General features: G+C 49.7%; 1 protein-coding gene across 1 annotated transcript in view; it reads left to right on the plus strand.

Annotated features, from left to right (window-relative positions):
• Positions 1-19,106, plus strand: part of mtss1lb (MTSS I-BAR domain containing 2b) — a 50,164-nt gene extending 31,058 nt beyond the window's left edge. Inside the window, 14 exon segments of the mRNA XM_029143837.3 lie at positions 4,901-4,985; positions 5,424-5,515; positions 6,046-6,120; positions 6,852-6,860; positions 7,909-8,066; positions 8,143-8,250; positions 8,325-8,422; positions 9,581-9,638; positions 9,640-9,717; positions 9,720-9,860; positions 9,969-10,043; positions 11,608-11,790; positions 11,958-12,120; positions 12,358-19,106. Of these exon segments, the coding sequence (XP_028999670.2) occupies positions 4,901-4,985; positions 5,424-5,515; positions 6,046-6,120; positions 6,852-6,860; positions 7,909-8,066; positions 8,143-8,250; positions 8,325-8,422; positions 9,581-9,638; positions 9,640-9,717; positions 9,720-9,860; positions 9,969-10,043; positions 11,608-11,790; positions 11,958-12,120; positions 12,358-13,220 (2,186 nt within the window). The 3' untranslated portion in view covers positions 13,221-19,106.
• Positions 19,107-19,434: the final 328 nt, after the last annotated feature.

A 19,434-nucleotide genomic window follows, 5' to 3' on the forward strand; every position in this document is an offset into this window, starting at 1 on the left:
TTATGCTCTCACTGAGCCATTGAAATGTGGACACATTGTTCCGTATGGTCCCAGCTGGTTTTCTTCATTGTGTTGTCCGGTTTATTTTTCCAGCCTACTCATTTATTGCCATCTGAAAAACAGCAGCTGATGACACTAAAATTGTGTGTACATCTAGTGTGTATGGTCATCTACTGTATAGTCCACATGACTACATGTAGCACTGGAGCTAATATATAAAAAACAAGGGCACAAAGCCTTAAAGCAGTGTTTCCTGGAAAGGCACTTGAGGAATTTTAATGTTGGAATGAACTCACACATCCGTGAGTAGCTTCTCTGTGAGTTGGGATCTCAGCTGTGTTGTTTGGTGTTGCCTATTTATGGTCCTTTGGGCTTCATCTTCTGGCACCTTATGAAAATCCTCATCACTGGCGTGGAGGTGCCCTAACCTCCACCTTTGTTCCTCCTGTGTCTAAGCAGGTAGCGACACTCCAAAAAAATCCCTTTTTTTGAATATAATGTATCAAACTGTAATAAATCCCTTTAGCATTGGCTACTGGAAGTTTTACTCAGTCTGCGTAGATGCTGCTGTGTCAAAGACTAGCTTGCCGTGATAGGGGTGACTGACTGTCTGGTTGTTTTGGGAAGCACAAGCTGACTCGATTTCATGGCGAGGGGAGAATAGGCCTCATGAATAATTTGGCTTAATCTGGCATTGCCACCGCTGCTATTGTAGCCCCCCTCTTCACCTCATCCGTTCCCCCTCGTTCTTTGCCTCTCCCTGTCTCTCTCCTCTGGTCTAACTCTCTCCCATCTTCTAATTGTTGCTGTGTCACCACTGAGATGCTGCTGTCAGGGGGAAACAGATTGGCGGTAGCTGGAGATGTCTGTAACCTTGGCAACTGCAGCCTCACCTGATCTGGTGTTAACCCTCTTTTGTAGTTATCCTACCTACTGTAGGATACAAAGGATACAAAGACACTGTCACCCTGACTTCCCCCAAGGATCTGTGACTGCGGTGTATAGCACAGTATGTAAGCTTCCTATATCATACAGTGTTAGGGAATAGCAGTTAGCAGTTAATAGATCATAATCTAATAATATTGCACACATCAGCAACGGTTGAACCTGCAGGTTTTTGTTATACTGTATGTGTGTTTGCCTCCATCTATTCCCTCTCCTTATGTGACATATAGAACACAGACTAGTTGTTACTAGTAGTAGTTATTACTGCTATTCATTCTGCTGTTGCATTTCGGCTTGCATGGCGCCGCAAACGGAAAGAGATGAAGGCTGATGAATCCTTCTGCAAGATCATAGATGATAGTTGCCATGGAGATGCACCGGCGGGAAGGCCACACTTGCCCCAGGCGAGGAAATGGGGGAAAGGGGAGAGAGGGAGACGTGTTATCACTAGAGACGAGCCTCTCTGAGAAAGTAATGCTATGCAGCATGTGTTTTGACTGTAAACTGCAGTGATGCGTGCCTGTAAAAAAGCCGCGGGGATGCTGTCGCTGCCCCGCTGGTGGGTTCCTGGGCGGGCCGGGCTCCTGTGAAGTGTCCCCACAACATGTTTGAATTCCCTCAGACTTCAGAAACTGCCATTGCAAAATCTGTTTCCATTTAGCATCTGTCGCTCCGAAGAGCGGCGTCCTTGTCCATGTGCTCCAACGAAACCGGCGACTGATAGGTTTCTTTTATCGACACATCATCCGTGCGCATATGCGCGTGGTTTATCGGCCGGTGCTTCCTACACAGTCTGCTCTGAGCGCCGAGCTCCTTTCCGGGTGCCACAGTGAACGTCTGTGAGTGAGCATCCGTCTACATAATGTGTGTGTGTGTGTGTGTGTGTGTGTGTGTGTGTGTGTGTGTGTGTGTGTGTGTGTGTGTGTGTGTGTGTGTGTGTGTGTGTGTGTGTGTGTTATACCCTCGGTGTCCTTCATGTCTCTCTCTTTCCTCCGCTCGTTGCAATGCAGACATTTGTTTCCGTAGCACCAGACGATTTGACCTTAGCAACAAACCGTCCGATGCTCACCTTAGCAACAAGCTGGGATGGAAGCCGTAACGAACCTGTCAGTTAAGTCAGTTGCTAGGTGACAAGGAACTAGACAGACTACCACTCTGACTGGTCTAAAAGTGAGAAATGTATGAGTCATGTGTGATTATAGAACATTGTCATCATACCACAAGAGTGTTTATGTTTGATACTATTTGCACATATATGACCTTGGGTCTTCACATATCCATTGTAGGAAGGATTGAGGTTTGAAATCCTCCATTTCCAAAACTACAAAGCTACATTTTAGTAACTTGCAAAGGTGGGTTTCCTTCACACGTCTGTTCACACGTAGACTTTTACTGTGAGCGTTACAGCCGGGAAACAGATGGGGAAAGCAGCTCAAAAGCAGGAGAGCGTGAGGAAGGAAAAAGGGGAAAGTCACGCTTCCCAGGAGGGAGTCCTTCCTGCTCCGTACAGGGCAGACACCGTATGCTGAGTACAGGGTTTGTGATATGAGGATTTAGGGACAGAGTCGTCATGGAGTCCACTGAGTCCCTGTGCTTCAACACAGCTGTGACTTATTGTATGTTGTTTTGGTTAAACCTGCAATGATTTTTCCCCCAGGAAGAGAAAGTGTAAAACGACTGTAACCAGAACACTGACATGCAGCGCAGTGTTATCACTGTGGGCTTCTGGCTGGATTAAGTATATTAAGCCCCTTTCACATTGAACGTTTCAGTCAGGTCTCTTTGACATCCAGCAGATGTGGAGTGACAGTGTATTTCATCTGGACTCTTTTGTGTCAGTGCAATGAGTTGAAGACGTACATGTACTGTACATACACTTGATACGATCCTGTTTGGTTTCTCCTGTTTGGAGTCTTTGTGACTCTAAGTTTCTTACAGTAGTTTGTATTGTTAGCGCGCGCACACACACACACACACACACACACACACACACACACACACACACACACACACACACACACACACACACACACACACACACACACACACACACTGCTTCTGTGCGACCCGTCATTTTGTCATGCCATAGTAATAGCAGAAAAACAGGAAGAAGACCATCATAAATACAGAGATCAAACACACACTAAACATCCCCCCAAGGTACATGTGCGCACACACACACACTCACACACACACACACACACACACACACACACACACACACACACACACACACACACACACACAGACTTGGCTTTAGCTCCAGTCCCGTGGCTCCCTTTTCTAGCAGTGAGCTCATTAAAATGTGCAAGACGACCCCTCTCGTCTTCATGCGCTCTCATCTGTCCTCGCTTCCTCTCTCATTTCTCTCCTCATCCACCTTTTCAATCGTTACCAAATATCACACGCTCAATATTCCTCCGTCGTGTGACTCTACGTCACTGTCTCTCCACGGCTTCTGCGAGATCCATTTATTGATTCGAGATTAGATCGCACTGAGAACGCACAACAGCTCACAACACTGACTGATGCACACGCAGTGTTTACTTGAAGTGTGTGTGTGTGTGTGTGTGTGTGTGTGTGTGTGTGTGTGTGTTGGGGGGGAGGGCGCCTCTACTTTAATGAATGGTTGCCGGGTAGAACAGGAGGCGTGAGGGAGGAATTTGTTAATTATGAATGGAGCACTTCTCCCTAGATGTGAACAGCTCAGTATGAATGTGTGCATGGTTCTGCATCAGCTGAGTGTATGGGTATGTGGTGCCACATGATGCTTTTGACCACTGGGGGGCGGCTTTACATCTGAGGTACGGCATTAAAGGGACAAGTCCATCTTTACAGTATATGCCACTGAAGTGCAATTGTAGTGGGGTCAGGCCGGGTCAGCGCTGGACCCTTTACTTTGCTATGGTTCCTGTCAAAAGCTGGCACAGCAGGAGGTGGTGCTCAGTGATTTACAACAGGAAGAGAAGAAGAACTAGGAACGCAGTCATCAGCTCGTTGTGCCACAACCTCCCTAAACTTCTAGAGCTGCTTATTAAATTGTGTTTATGTTTTTGTGTGAAATGTAAAAGCACCTAATAGCATATATTTAAACAGTTAATTATAGATTTAAAGGCCCACGGGGTCCGTTCGGATCATAATTACTTCATACTGTACTTTGCCACTTGCTGAACCCAGGGTCCCATGAGACCCACAGCCTTTACCACCTCTCCAGGAAGCCGTGTGCCTGTTTGTGTGACACAGTGCTGGAGTGGGGGTTGTGGTTTGCAACCCGCTCCTCCACTCGTTGCCGCAATCTTCACCACACTGTTTATTTGTCGAGGGCATTTTAGAAAGCGAACGCGCCGTCTGGTTTGTTGATCCGAACCCTCTGAGGCGCTTCAGAGTGACATTATAGACTCGGACCCCGGGATCAAGTTGCATTTACCAAACGCTGAATGAGAAGCGATGTCCTGTGTGAACGTTTTCAGGCCCAGCGATTGTAACTTTACACCGACAACGAGGCCGAGAGTCTCGTTCCACCTGCGGCGGCGGCGGCGCCGAGCGCCTTGTTTGGTCGTTAGCGCCGCGTGCCGTCTGAGCTGACTTCAACTCCCGGGTCAGCGTTTTCCGCACGGATCGACTGGGCCCGAAAATAGACCAGTGTTTACAGTTGCAGGTCGCTCGCTCAGAGACCCGGGGCCCTGAGCGCGGGCACACACACACACACACACACACACACACACACACACACACACACACGCAGCTGCTTTATTTGGATGAACCCAGGGGTGTGTGTCGTGTCTCCTGGCAGGCCGGCGTCCGGTGTAAACACTGGCCCAGGACTTATTTTACTCAACACACTCCTGGTTGAAAAGTGAATGCTGCTCTCAGCTTTGTGTGGAGCAGTGACACAAGCTACACAAGTCGCTTCTGGTGGCACCTGTACATGTACACGTGCCCTTTGTGTTTCCAGGGGCGACGAGAGACATCGGCTCAGCTCTGACCAGGATGTGCATGAGGCATCGCAGCATCGAGGCCAAACTTCGCCAGTTCACCAAGTAAGAGCCTCCTCCCTCCGTGTCGTCTACTGTCGCTGCGTCCACTTTCATTTCAGCCATTGCTTGCCTGCTCCTCACCCCCCCCCCCCCCCCCCCCCCCCCCCCCCCCCCATGACTTTTCCATGATGATGATGATAAATGGCAGCCACATGGGTCCCACAGAGCCAATCTAGGAGCCATTGTGGCTCTGTTCTATTAATTCTACATGGAGTCGACTACACACATGCAGTGATGAACAGGGAGCGAGGGCAGTGTTCCAGATACTAAAATTATGAAGTAGACCAACACATAGAGGGGGGGGGGGTGCTGATTTTAATTCTGTTCTATAGGAATTCTAGTCTTTAGATTCAGTTTCTTTGAAGCAAAACAACAGTTGATCATATTCTGTGTGGTTTTTGTTCATTTGTATGTATATGTTCTCCTCTATCTCTCCTGCAGTGCCTTGATGGAGAGTTTGATCACTCCCCTTCAGGACAAGATTGAGGACTGGAAGAAGACAGCCAATCAGCTGGATAAAGATCATGCCAAAGGTAATGACGGGCATCACAGTGGGTCTCTATGTAATCAGTGAATTATTAGGAAAAGTAACTGAGAGGCTTTCACTGATGTTGGCGTGGACTGTCACAATAGTAAGTCCTCAATCAGCCTTATTTTCTCACATTTTGTTCTCATGCACTTACGTCAATAAGCTGCTGTTTAGATTCATCTGTGTTCAACAGACTCCAATAACACCACCATAACCATAACACTTGAACAGTGGAGTTGCTTTCCTGCTGCTGAGGTGGAGGCTCCTGCGCTCACAAACGCATCATACTCTGCTTTAAAAGAGCTGTTTTCATTATTTACTGTACAGGACATTACCATTTCTTACAACAGCTACAATACAAAGAGACAACGCTGCGCTGACTCACGGGAGAGGTCTTTACCAGAAGGCTCTTCATCCCCTGGACACAATACTGGATCAATGCTAATCGATGCAGCGCATACTGGAAACGCTCGGTAAAATGAGGCCCTGAGATTCCTGCCGCTAAAGCATCTCTATCCTCTATCCTGTTTCAAGAGTACAAGAGGTCACGCCACGAGATCAAGAAGAAGTCATCTGACACCATGAAACTGCAGAAGAAGGCTCGCAAAGGTAACCGTCCGTCACCCCGAATGGGGCTCAGTCAGATGGGCTGGTGTCAGCAGCGCTTCTGTGCTGGAACTGTTCATATATCTGAGCATTCACTTCATTTTTTCTTTGTTATTACTTCAACATCACATTTTTGATAGCGGTGCCTAGTGAAAGGTAAATGAACTCCAACAACAGCATTTCTGTAGCCACCACTGGATCAGATTGTGGATTTAGGCTTTGCATCCATGAAAAACACGTTACAGAATAGTCTGCCACTGCCAACACACACATGCAGCTATTCCCATCAGAAACCCTGCTCCGCCACAGTAGGATTCTACCACCATCTAGTGGCGGCCGCCAGTACTGCACGTCTTTTCTAATTTGCCCTGAAATGTTCACTGAGTGACGCATCAACCAATAATTAGCGATTTCTCAATGGGAGTAGTTTTTATACAGTTGCCAGGCAGACGAACACACGGATGCTAGATTTGGTGCGTGCATCTGGTTCGGCTCTGTGGGCCGGGTTTTGTGTTATTTTGCTCTAACCGGTGGCACCGTGACTGTGTTGCGATGGCTTTTTTTGTACTAACCTTAACGATGAGTTGTGCTATTTGTCTTTTCTTGACCCCTCCCCTCTTGTTTTCTGTCTAAATCTGTCACCGTCTTTATTTGGCTTTTTTTGCTGTCTCTCCCTCTCCCTGCTACCGTCTCTCTGCGTCTCCCACCCTGCGGCATTTGCCCCACTGTTGTAGAGATCCAGGGTAAGTATCAGCCTGTTGTCGCCCCATTCTCGCTCACATTCCCACTTCGGAATGAATCCAACGCTGTATTCATTTCCGGGTCCAAAATAAACTCCATTTCGAGTTTTGTCTGCTGTTAAAAGATTAAAGTTGGGATTCTAGTTTCGTAGTTTGAGAAGTTGTAGTTGCACAGTTTCACCCTGATAATACATGATGTAATTGACTCCTTCATGACTTGTGTAGCTGCTAGTGTTGGCTTCGTAGTGTCGCTGCTCTCTCTCTGTCATTGTTTCTCTCCTTGCATGCTGTAATACTGCGGAGTTATTTCGCCGTGTTCTGTCTTTTCCATTTATTGCATTTCATTTCGTTCTCCGCTAACAGCAGGCAGGATTCGAACGTTCTCCCCCCAATGCTGTACGGTACATCTGACCTTTTGTTGCGCCGCGATTCAAGTACAATCACAGCAACCGGCACAGTTCTCAAACAGAGCATCGCATTAGTCCTGAACTGACACAGTGACAGCAGAAAAGTATCGCACACCCACATTTATTTCATACATGGAAACTACGCTACTCGCTCTTTAGCCATGACTGTCAGTCTTATTCAGGCCTCGACAGCCAGAAGTTGATCTCAGAGTTGGAAGGGAAGTCAACAATAGACATGTCATACTTTAAACCTGAACAAATACAGGACCTCAAATTAATAATTGCAAAATGGGCCGAATCATTTTCAAGGCTACATCTGTTTACTGCTTTTGAAACAAACAGATACGGAGTTTATTTTTGTCCTACTTTGTTTGACATATATGTATGTAAGTACAGTATGTTGGAGCAGTGCATTGTGGGAAGTAGAGGCCACTGCGGAGATAACGCCTCTTAACCCTTATTCCCAAAGCAGATTTTTTACTACGAGGGCGTAAACAACAGCAGCTCTGTACTGTACGTTCTACCTTCTGGTGGACGCATCCCCGCCTTCCTCACGTTCCCACCGTCATCTCCACTGTGACCTGACCGTCGCTTTCATCCAGCCTATGTGGGAATTCTCACGACCCCCCCCCCTCTGACCTCAGGCCGAGGGGACCTGCAGCCCCAGCTGGACAGTGCCATGCAGGACGTGACCGACATGTGCCTGTTGATGGAGGAGACGGAGAAGCAGGCGGTGCGCCGCGCGCTGGTGGAGGAGAGGGGCCGCTTCTGCACCTTCATCAGTTTCCTGCAGCCTGTTGTGGTGAGGACACGGGGGACGGCGGCGGGTGAGGCGCGGCGAGGGGCTTGAAATGACACTGTCGTTGTTGTTGTTTTAGAATGGCGAGATTGCGATGCTGGGAGAGATCACTCACCTCCAGGCCATCATTGATGACCTCACTGTGCTAACGACGGACCCTCACAAGCTGCCTCCTGCCAGCGAACAGGTAACGAGCACACGTAGCATCTAAACGCGCGGGAAACGGCGGCGGCGCCTTTGACCGGGCTGTTCGTGTTCCAGGTGATCATAGATTTGAAGGGGTCCGACTACAGCTGGTCCTATCAGACCCCTCCCTCATCCCCCAGCAGCTCCGGCTCTCGGAAGAGCAGCATGTGCAGGTACTGAGGGCCTGAGGGTCCGAGCAGCGGAAAGAGGAGCCTCCCTGCTGTTTTGTTGCAGTGTCGTCCGTCTGCGTCCGTCCATCATTACTGTTCCACCACTCATTTCAACCACGAGTCGATGGGAATCTCCATGAGAATCCATCATGACATTCAGACAGAGAAAAAAGAAGCAGAATCAAAGTGTCGAGTCATCAATAGTGGATTTAATCAGTGTCGGTTTAAGGATCAGAAGAGTAACTCCTACTTTGTTGAATGAAACACAAACAGTATTCAAATTTGGACATTTAAATATCAAAAATGTATTATTGTGATTCTTTGTCTGAAGAAAAACTGTGTGTGTGTGTGTGTGTGTGTGTGTGTGTGTTTGTATGTATGTGTGTGCGTGATGTGTGTGTGTGTGTGTGTGTGCTTGCGTGCGTGTCGGGGTGTGTGTGTGCATGCATCCGTGTGTGTGTGTGTGTGTGTGTGTGTGTGTGTGTGTGTGTGTGTGTGTGTGTGTGTGTGTGTGTGTGCGTGCGTGCGTGTCGGGGTATGTGTGTGCATGCATCCGTGTGTGTGTGTGTGTGCGTAAACATGTCTCTGAGTGTCTGCATGCATTAGCAGCAGCCCTGAAGCATGTGTGTGTCTTTGTTGTGTGTGCCCTGAATCCTCATAAGCTTATACACCTCTCTGTCTGCCCCCCCCCCCCCTTCCTTCCCCTGCTTCCACCACAACCATCCTCCTCTGTACGCGTCCCTTTCTCTGCTTCTCTGCGTCTGAAATCACTCTATTGTGTTGACGTGAACCGGGATTCGCCCTCTTTCTCTCTTGTGGCTGTTCGGTTAAACTGACCTCTGTTCATTCTGGGGGACCTCTGCTTTTAACTGTTGACCGGCGTGTGGCTTCACATCATTGCATCACGGGTTCCTTCACAACTAACCCGACGGATCAACAACCTGCACTGAACTGGCTCCTCTTCTAAAACCAATCACAACCCCCCGATCATCCACCTCCCATCCTGACCAATCCTGTCTCCCGTCACATTGACACATCTGTGCGCACATCCTGTCTCTGTCTCTAAACACTGTCCCACTCCACATCCACCACCGCTACCCTCATCTTTGCTCATCCTTACCCCCCCCCCCCCCCCCCCCCCCCCCACTCTCCGCCCCACAGCAGCGTCAACAGCGCCCACAGTAGTGCCTCCCGCTCCTCAGGGGGGGGGCGGCAGTGGGGGCATCGGTGGCGGCGGCTCCCAGCCCCACTCACCCACCTCCTGCTCCTCCTCCTCTTATCGCTACACCGCAGCAGCCTGCCGCACCAGCCTCCGCCACCGGGGGGCATCGCGGCCCACCGCCTCAGCAGCGTCTCCTCCCACGACTCGGGCTTCGTGTCCCAGGATGCGAACATTTACTCCAAGCCTCCTTCGCCCATGCCTTCGGACATCACTAGCCAGGTACAGACGTAGATCTGTCTCCAGCCTTTTTCTTGAGCTCCTTAGAGATTCTTGACATTTTTTCTGTCCGTATCAGTGAACATGGTTTTCCCTTCTGTTCTGCTGCAGAAGTCATCCAGCTCAGCGTCATCAGAGGCCTCAGAAACATGCCAGTCTGTCAGTGAATGCAGCTCCCCCACCACTGTAAGTACCACATAAAGAAACATAGATGATGCTACTCACTTTAAGCAGCCAGTACCAATTTAGCAGGTTCTGTTTCCCCATTTGTCAGTGTCCATAGAAACCTGAGGCAGAGCCACACCGAGGATCCCTCCACGTTTAGTTCCATTGAAATTTTTTTTGACTCGCACATGTAACTTAATATTTTTTACCTGTTTTTATTTTTACAAAATGATGTAGAAAAGTGTCTCCGGTCGACACAGACGTTAGGTCTGGAAACGCTGAATCGCCGCTGAACTCGCTGCGCTGATTGCGGCCGTATAAAAGCGGAATTAAGCGGCACCTGCGCGTAGAACTCGCACTTACGCTCAGCGAGGACTTGTTTTAAGAGCGGAGCCGGCGGCAGCTCTCCGTGGGCTCGATGCCGTTCCCAGAAGAGAACGTTCCTCTCATCAAACCGAGACTCGGGGAAAAACACCTGAAGCCTCTGTGTGTTTCCGCACTTCCTGCGTGATGCAAAACGTGAATATCAGCCTCGTTATAAAAGTTGTGGGGACACTCTTTGTTCGCCTATACCTTTCATGGCGTGATGGGTCCTGTTCCCAAAACGCCCCGTACGGATCTGCTGCTGTATGAGACGAAGGCGCAGCCACACCGAAGGCTCAGGGGGCAGTGATGAACCCATCACTAGGTGATACTGTATGCAATGTGAATATGAAACGCCTGCGTGCTGCTGCTCTAACACATCACATGACTGTTCTAATATAAGTGGCTGTGTGGTTTAGGTAGTAGATGATCGTTTGTTCTGATGCATCTCCAGCCTCCTGTCGCTCTGTTCATGCTCTGTGTGAGGATGTCTGTGCTCGTCCGTTGCTGGTGGACCCCCACCACGGCCGACCCCCCCCCCCCCCCCCCCCCCCTCTCTCTCTTTCGCTCTGGTGACACGACTATGTCTCTCGTCCCGCAGTTTGGCTCGTCCTTCGCTACTTTCCGCCCCGCTCTCTCTCACCCGGGCTCCACCCGGCCTCTCTCTGTCATTCTTCCTGTTCCTGCGTCCCCACCCTTTATCCGCCCCTCTGGATCCAGCTCCTCTTCTCCCACATCAAAGGTTCCTATCTGGAAGGTTCGTTCTCCACTCGCTCCCATTCACCGAGTTGCACCTTTCATTTTGTTCCCATTTCATAATTCTATTAATGCATTCCTTGGTTTCCTTTCGTTTTCAACATCTGATTAACCTTATGTATAACGCCATTGCTTTGCTATTCATCCCGACTTGCTGTGTGGGCATGCATATGTTCATTTACTATTTATTTATTTATTTATTTTTGGTCTCTCTTGTCTCACTCACTGATTTTGCAATCTGTCGACTACAGATTGAGTAAAATTAAGCGGGGTGTGGAGCGCTGACCCATCAGACTCATTAACAGTAAAAGGCCCCAGTATGCGCACGCACAAACTCCATGCACCCATCAAGGCCCCCTCTCTCTGCACGCAGATGAAGGGCTACAAACTGCTGGATAGCGGACAAGTCTCTAGTGCTAAACTTACCTGTGACCTCCCTGCTTATTAATTCCACTCACCCCTTCAGGACTGGTCCAAAGCAGGTCAGTACGAGCAGCCGGTGGCTGCGACGGCAGTTCAGAGGAGGAAGGAGCCTCTGGATCGGCTGAGAGAGAGCGAGGCCTCGCCCAGCTCTCAGGGCTACGCCGGCCCATCGCACCCCGACGACGGGCAGAGGTCCAGGATGGCCGCCTCCAACATGGCCGCCAAGGTAACGTTAGCCAACGTCCATGTGGAGGGATTCGCACGGGTGGCGGCAACAGGATTCATTTCATTGTAGAGAAGCAACTCAGAATTAAACCACAAAGCAAATTCAGGTCCATGCATGCCATTATCTGAAAACGATTTAATGAACCTGCTCCGTGCCTCCGTCCTCAGCATGGCGAGGAGGTGTCACCGGCAGCCAGTGACCTGGCCATGGTTCTGACGAGAGGGCTCAGTATGGAGCAGAAAAGCAACAGGGACTCCCTGCAGTACTCCAGCGGGTACAGCACGGAGACGACGACCCCGTCCTGCTCCGAGGACACCATCCCCTCACAAGGTGAAAGCAAAGCAAACTGTGGTCATCGTTTCATCACTTTAATGCAGAAACACATTCAGATGTAGGCCGTTATGTTACTGCCTTGTTTTGGGCGTGTGTTTTATTCTAAGGCTTTTTTTCCCAAACAGTTTTCTCCGATAACATGTCTGATCTTTGTGTCAACCAAATTACCTCACCTTCACTTGCGATGATGTTTTTTCTCCTGTCACTCATCTCTTCACCCCACCCGACAACCAGGCTCCGATTACGACTGCTACTCGGTGAACGGCGACGCTGAGGCCCCGGACGGACAGACAGAGTTTGACAAGTCGTCCACCATCCCCCGTCATTCCAACATTGCCCAGAACTACCGGCGCATGATCCAGACTAAGAGGCCGGCCAGCACGGCTGGCCTCCCCAGTGGAGCTCTCGGCCCGGGGCTACACGGGATACCGGGTCAGCCTGGTGGAAGCGGTGGAGGTGGGTCAGGGACGCCAGGCACTGCCACCATTCGACGCACACCTTCGACCAAACCGGGCGTGAGGCGCACGCTGTCCAGCGCGGGGCCCATCCCCATCCGACCGCCCATTGTGCCCGTCAAGACGCCCACCGTTCCCGGCGACTCGCACTCGCCGGGGGCGAGCGGCGGCTACGCAGGCGGCGGCCAAGCGGGCTGCGTGCCGGTGCGAGTGGGCAGCGAGGAGTGCGTCTTCTTCACCGGCGCGGAGGACACGCAGGGGGCGCTTGATTACGTGAAGGCGTCCCCGAAGCGCCTCAGCCTGCCCAACACCGCCTGGGGTTCCGGGGCGGCGCTGGAGGTGTACGCGCAGCAGCAGCACGGGGGCCCGGCGACGGGACCGCCCGCCGGGTCGGAGGAGGAGCAGATGATCGCCGCCAACCGCCACAGCCTGGTGGAGAAGATCGGCGAGCTGGTGGCCAGCGCGCACGCCCTCGGGGAGGGCCAGTTCCCCTTCCCCGCGCTCCCCGACGACCCGGACGGCGCCGCCGACGCCCAGGCGGCGGCGGAGGGGGCGGAGGGCGACATGTTGACCACCATCAGGAGAGGAGTTCGCCTTCGGAAGACGGTGTCAAACGACCGCTCGGCGCCGCGCATCTTGTGATTGGAGGCGAGGCAGGAAGAGGACGATAAATGTCAGCCAATAGGGAGTCAGGTGTTGGTGTGGTGCAAACCCAGCCGCCTAGTACATACACAGAAACTTAACCATGTAGGGAAAGTCATGAAATAACAGAGAAGAGAAATGAAAACAAAAACATACATTTAAAAAAAACTTTAGAGTAAATGACATATAATATAAAGATAATAATGACATTAATAAAGTTAACCCAAGCTGACAATTAAAAGTCAAATACTGAATATCGACAGGCTGCTAGAAGGCCACTATAACTAGTGTGTGTTGGTTGCATGTTTGTCTTCTCGACACCATCACCCAGCGATGGGACAACTCGTAGGAAAAACAGACAAAAAGGAGGCGAAGGAAAAGAGACAGACCACGTTCTGATGTGTTTCTCGACTCACACTTCCCCCACCATCCTCTCCCACTAACCCGACCGTCGAATCCCAGTTGAAAGAAACTGATGGACTGAAGGAGGGACCGGCGGAGGCGAGAGAGATAGAGAGAGAGGAGGAGGAGTCAGAGTGTCATGTGACCAGCTGGATTCGAACCCAGGCTGCCTGAGCGACAACGCAGCGTTGATAGCGCGAGTGGACTGAGGCGTTGGTATTAGCACGGGGAGCTAACAGGCCAGAGGGCTCCTCTGGGTCCCAGTGTAAAAGAGTCTTTTAAAATATTGTGTTGGCATTGAACCGTGCTAGTGCCCCCTTCCCCTCTCTCTCTCTGGCTAGTGTGTGTGTGTGTGTGTGTGTGTGTGTGTGTGTGTGTGCGTGCGTGCACATACGGTTGACTGTGCGTGTGCGCGAGGGGGGCGGGTAGAGCTCTGCTGCAGGACAGCTGGTTACCCAATGAGGGCAGGGCTTTTTTTCTCCTGTGTGTCGTGCGTGCGTTTTCCTGTTAATATCGTGACGTCATTTACCTTGTTACCGCTGTACGAGAAGTGATCCAGGCGTATAGATATATTCATATATATTTTCTAGAACCAAGAGAGAAAATGTTAAATCAGAAATGGAGCAATAAATGTGTTTTATTTTCTTGTTTCCGAGGAGAGGATCAAATGGGGGATCGCAGGTTCCCCTTTGTCACATTCAGGCAATCATCAGGAGTGCTAAATTACACATCGACTGTGAATTCATGCCAGGCCGGATTCGGCGCGGCTCTTTCTCTGTCCCTGTCTCGTTCTAGGGGAGGAAATGGATTACAAAATAAAAGTTTGGATGAGAAAAAAAAACACAAAAAAACAACTATAAGCACTTTGAGAAGTGGTGGAGTATGTACAACAGCCACTAGATGTTGCTATAGTCATGCTGTATGATAGAGTGAAAGTGAGAGAGGCGGTTGCCAATTAACAGTGTTTAATTTGTAGAGGAAAACAGGGAAGGACGAAGAGGAAGTGATGCAGACTTGTGGAATTGGAGCGACTGGTGAAATGGAAGATGGGATGAGAAAGTAGAGCTCGTAGAATGGATCGGAACACAGGCCCATTGTGGTTCAACAAGCCATCGCCCGCTAATTGTGAATAGTACTGAAGCTTTTTTTTATGTGCAGTCGATGAAGATTGAATCCACAATGCAAACAATACACTATTCACACCATTAGGCTGCACTTCATGGCTTTAAAAGAGTAAAGTCTGTTAGTTGTCATTTGTCCACTTTAAGATTTGGACTGAGATGTCGCCTCTGCCCCTCGTTAAGTTAGTTTTCAGAATTACTTTCGAGTTCATAAATACTCCATCAACAGTTTAGTGCATCACCCGTAGTAACAAGGACACCTGTTACTGGAGCAGAGAAACACATCGATAACACAATTACTTCCTCCTCCATTGTGGTGGAGGCAGAAATAATGTACGATGGCAGAACTCTGGACAAATCCCGAAAAACGATCAACTTGTCTGGATAAGTCAGAATGGAAGTGGAACACGTTTCTGAACGGAGATTTGATCTTTATCTGCAAATAGAGTTAGGTGTATTTTTTGCATTGTTCAAAGCCAACGTACTGTAGGCATTGAACGCAGCTGAACAACTGTCTATCGCCCCAGTTTTAAAGTTACGCCTTTACCCCCTTTTCAGTCAGCGATCAACAGTTTGCATGGTTTAGTCTTCAAGCGACTATGATGGAGGGTGGATGTTAAGTGTCCGGGTAAGAAGAAGCCTCTAGAGGCTCCAAACACAGAAGAATGATCTGAGAGTTGCCCCACTGCTTCCCCTCAGATGCATCGTGGCCGCCTGTGTCGTAGCCCAAGCTAATGCTAGTGCAGATGGTGAGACGTGATCTGAGGATTAGAGGTGAATAATAAAAGTCACCTTTGACTAATCTGGGTTCAGAAACGTTAGAAGGGGTCAGTAAGGTACTGTAAGCATTTGTCCAAGCATTTATTCAGTCCCATAAATGAATGTATTTCCAGTGATGCTGTTCTCCTATCGATCATGTGTAAGCACAACGTTGCTGTCAGTATGAGGGGGCGCTTCAGCCCAGTTCAGTGCAGGTCCCACAGTTCAGTTCAGGGACCGGACACACGAAGGGAAGTATTTAACGTGCGAAAACAAAGCGAAGCCCGTTAAACGAAGGAGCGCGAGGGGTCGATCGCGGTCTCGGAGCCGATGGCTGGAGGGGAGGACGCGTGGAATGAGCGTTGCACTGCCTGTTCATACAATATGTACTGTATGTGCTGTATAATGTAAATGAGAATCAGGCACAGTGCTTTGGTATAAAGGCTTGTTAGAAAATATTTCACCAACTGTTCCTTTTTTTTCATTCTACAGTACTGTTTGAATATTTAGTCTTACTTTACATTATTGTAAAAACGAATCTCCTGTTGTAACACAAACTACTAAGCTGTGTAACATGTGGATGTGTGGGCTGCGAGCGCGTGTGTGTGTGTGTGTGTGTGTGTGTGCGTGTGTGTCCTCGTAGGGATCTCTCCATCACCACGTCTCTACGCTCTCCTAGCAGTGACCTCACTATAGCCGGTGACATCAGCGCTCTCACATGCTTTTTTTATTTATTCATGGCCTCAGTGGAGCACTGCTGTAGACGTGTTTCTGCCTGTTAAAACGTAACAATAATAACAATTAGAATGATTTCATTTCAAAACAGCAGAGCGGAAAATGTTTGCAATCTTCAAGCAGGGGGATTTTTTTTATTGTCTAGAGAATTACTGTATGTGTGTTTGTCACACGGATGCTGTGTGTGGCATCAGCTTGGACCCCCCCCCCCCCCCCCCCACACACACATCCACACCCTTGTCCAACCGGGTGATGCTTCCTGTGTCGCGAGGAGGAGAGCGCTGTGCGCGTGCACGTCCATTCACAAAGACGTGACAGCGTGGGTGCATTAAAGGGAAATGCCACTGTTCTGTCCACCCCAGGACACTGGAGCACTGCTGGTACCAGACTCTCAGTAGGCCGACGGGAGCCGGTCGCTCTGGTCCCAACGTGTATGTGCTGTATGTTTCTTTCTAATCCCAGTGCAAACTGAATAAAATGTTTGTAGTGTTGCAGGACTGACGCGCTGCTTAATTCCCCAGTTGTGGAGAACAGCTCAGGACCAGATGAGAATTCTAGCGTGGCACAGAAGCCAGTCAAAGCGCACACGCTGCGTCACACGTGATGTTTTCCTTTAAAAACGCCCAATCAACAGCACAAAAGGTGTCCGAGGTGTTTTTTTTGTTGTTTTAAACACGCTGACTTAACTGTGTGCTTTAATCTGTGTTGGAACCTGCTGAAACCAACGCCTACGCTGCTACAGAGGATTCAGTTGGTCCCTGTTTGTGAGTGTCGTGTGTGTGTTGGTGTGTGTGTTTTTGTGTGCGGCTAAAAACACAGCAGACGCTCCAGTGAACGCGGCCCTGTCCACACCGCGTCCCCACAGCGAGTTCCAGCCTATAAAACAGCAGGTGTGGGCTTCGGTAGCATTATTACCCCTGTATCTCTGTTACGCGTCTCATGACCTCAGCGTCCAGGTTCACAGACAGGTGGTGCGACAGACGACGACGCCCATGAGTCTGAAGTGTCAGCTAACTCTCTTCCGGTCGCCTCTCGGCCTCATAATGAAATAAGTCAAACAAATATTGCTGTTTAACGTTTAATTAGCTCCTGGAAGTGATAGAAACAGAACGGAGGCGTGAACTTTCTACGGCGCCGTTGTCTGAAAGCAGCCAATTAAGCTCGTTTAAGCCGCCGAAAATGGAGTGCGGACGAAGCAAAAGCGAAGCGAACGCACGCGTTCCCCGGGTCCCAGAATCCTTTGCGTCCGCGCATCCGACCCCACGGACGGCGCCGGGCTGACAAGTTGGCAAACAACAGTTTGCCTAGATCAGACTCCCAGTGGCGGCGGCGGCAGCCCATCAAAGCTAATAAAAGCTAATTCTGTTGAAGTCTTCATTTTCATCCCAGTCTACAGTGAATAGAAGCGTTTCCGTCTCGTTGATTGGTCAGCGCGTGTTGCGGTGTGAGCGGCTAATGGCTAACGGGTGGTATCGTTTTGGGTCCAGAGTGGGCTGTTGAGGGGAGGACTGGAATCATTAGCTTGATAAGCCTTCACGCCTCTCTGCGCAGCAGGATCAGCTGTGGTGGAGGCCAGCAGCAGGACGCCGCACTCTCCACCGCAGTCTTAGATTGCATTTTAATTACTTCTGATCAGGCCTTTTGAGGCCTCACGCACAGCGCCGAGCACTCGGGTTGCTTCTGGTGTCTGAAAATCATTTCAGCATCTCGCCAGATCCAAACCTCGCGTGACGCCAGTGAAATCTCAGCCGCCGTTTGACACGTTCCCGTTTTTACAGATTGTATAAATCCGCAGCGCAGCCGCTCCGGGGGGATCTCAGTCATCTTGTCATTTCATTGTTATTGGACGCGGAGTGGCGGACGCCTGTCGGTAGCTCCGCCGCATCCAGCTCCTCACCTACGGTACAGCACGCTGCGTTTCCGTGGTTACTCAGATCTGCGGCGCATTTACAGACTTCCACTGCAAACATTTGCTCATGCCCTGAATCTGCTGTCAGACCTCCATATGGAAACATGGCAACCCACCGCCTTATGTGCGTTGTAGACCTCCCATCAGACTATTTGCTCACTTCAAATATGCATAAATTGGCAACTTAATGTGTGCCTTAAATAACACATCCTCCCATTTGAGATGATTTGCAGACGTGCCAAGCTTTTTTTTTTTAACTGTGCTGGTCATTGAGGGACAGGCTGCATTCATAACCAGGCCCGACTGTATAGCCAGTGTCTGCATGCAGACACTCCCCCCCCCCCCCCCCCCCACACACACACACAATCTGCCAATCCTTCATGCTAAGACCGTAGGGACCCGTCTCAAACATGACTAAGGTGGATTCTCTTTCACTGAAGTCCACCGGAGCCACATGACGAAACGCTGTGCAACCATAAGGAGCGTGACCTCCCGGCGCCGCCGCCGCCAGAGCCCGACCGAACGTCTCGTTGTCACTACTGCGCTTCTCGCTCGCTTTTCTTCCTCCGTCTGAACTCCGCGGTAGAATCTCTCTCTCCGGTGTTGGTATCACTTCCACGGGGCCGCGCTGTTCTGTTCCAAGGACCAAATAGTGACAGTCAACATCTGCTTCGTGTACAAACCCATGTTTTGCTCCTCTCCTTCGCGTGACGCCCTGCAGCCACTGTGCTCATGTCTTTCTCCCCCTCTTTTTTCCTTGTCACTTCTTCTGCTCTACTTCTTTAATTTATTTCAAAATAATTTCCAAGATTATTTTGTCTCTGCTACTGTTAATAAGGTTTTCTTTTATGTCTTCCTTTTTGGTAAAATTGACCCCTTTTTGTTAACTTTAGTCACTGCTAATGTAACAAAACGCACTGTGATGATTCCAGTATTAATAAAAGTTGTACTTAAACTGTGCGCTGCTGTTTCCAGCTGGTGACGTTATTCAAATAAGAGCCATGATCAAGGTCCTGGACTGACCTGAACAGCTCAGCAGATATGATAAGAAGTCAATGCTAATTATACCTACACCTCAAGCAAAGTCTTGTCAGATGTACAGACACAGAGCACAGATGGGCAAACTGTGAATCAAGCACTTCATCATAGTGGGGACTCAGACACAGGGCAGTTTGAAGTTCAAAAAGTGGGATGGTGTTTAATAATTACTGGGGTTTGTTAGTTAATACAGTGGGTATGTCAGAAACAGCTTGATGAATGTTTATGCATTATGTAAAACCATAAAGTG

The sequence above is a fragment of the Betta splendens genome, chromosome 3, assembly GCF_900634795.4.
Source record: "Betta splendens chromosome 3, fBetSpl5.4, whole genome shotgun sequence".
Taxonomy (NCBI): domain Eukaryota; kingdom Metazoa; phylum Chordata; class Actinopteri; order Anabantiformes; family Osphronemidae; genus Betta; species Betta splendens.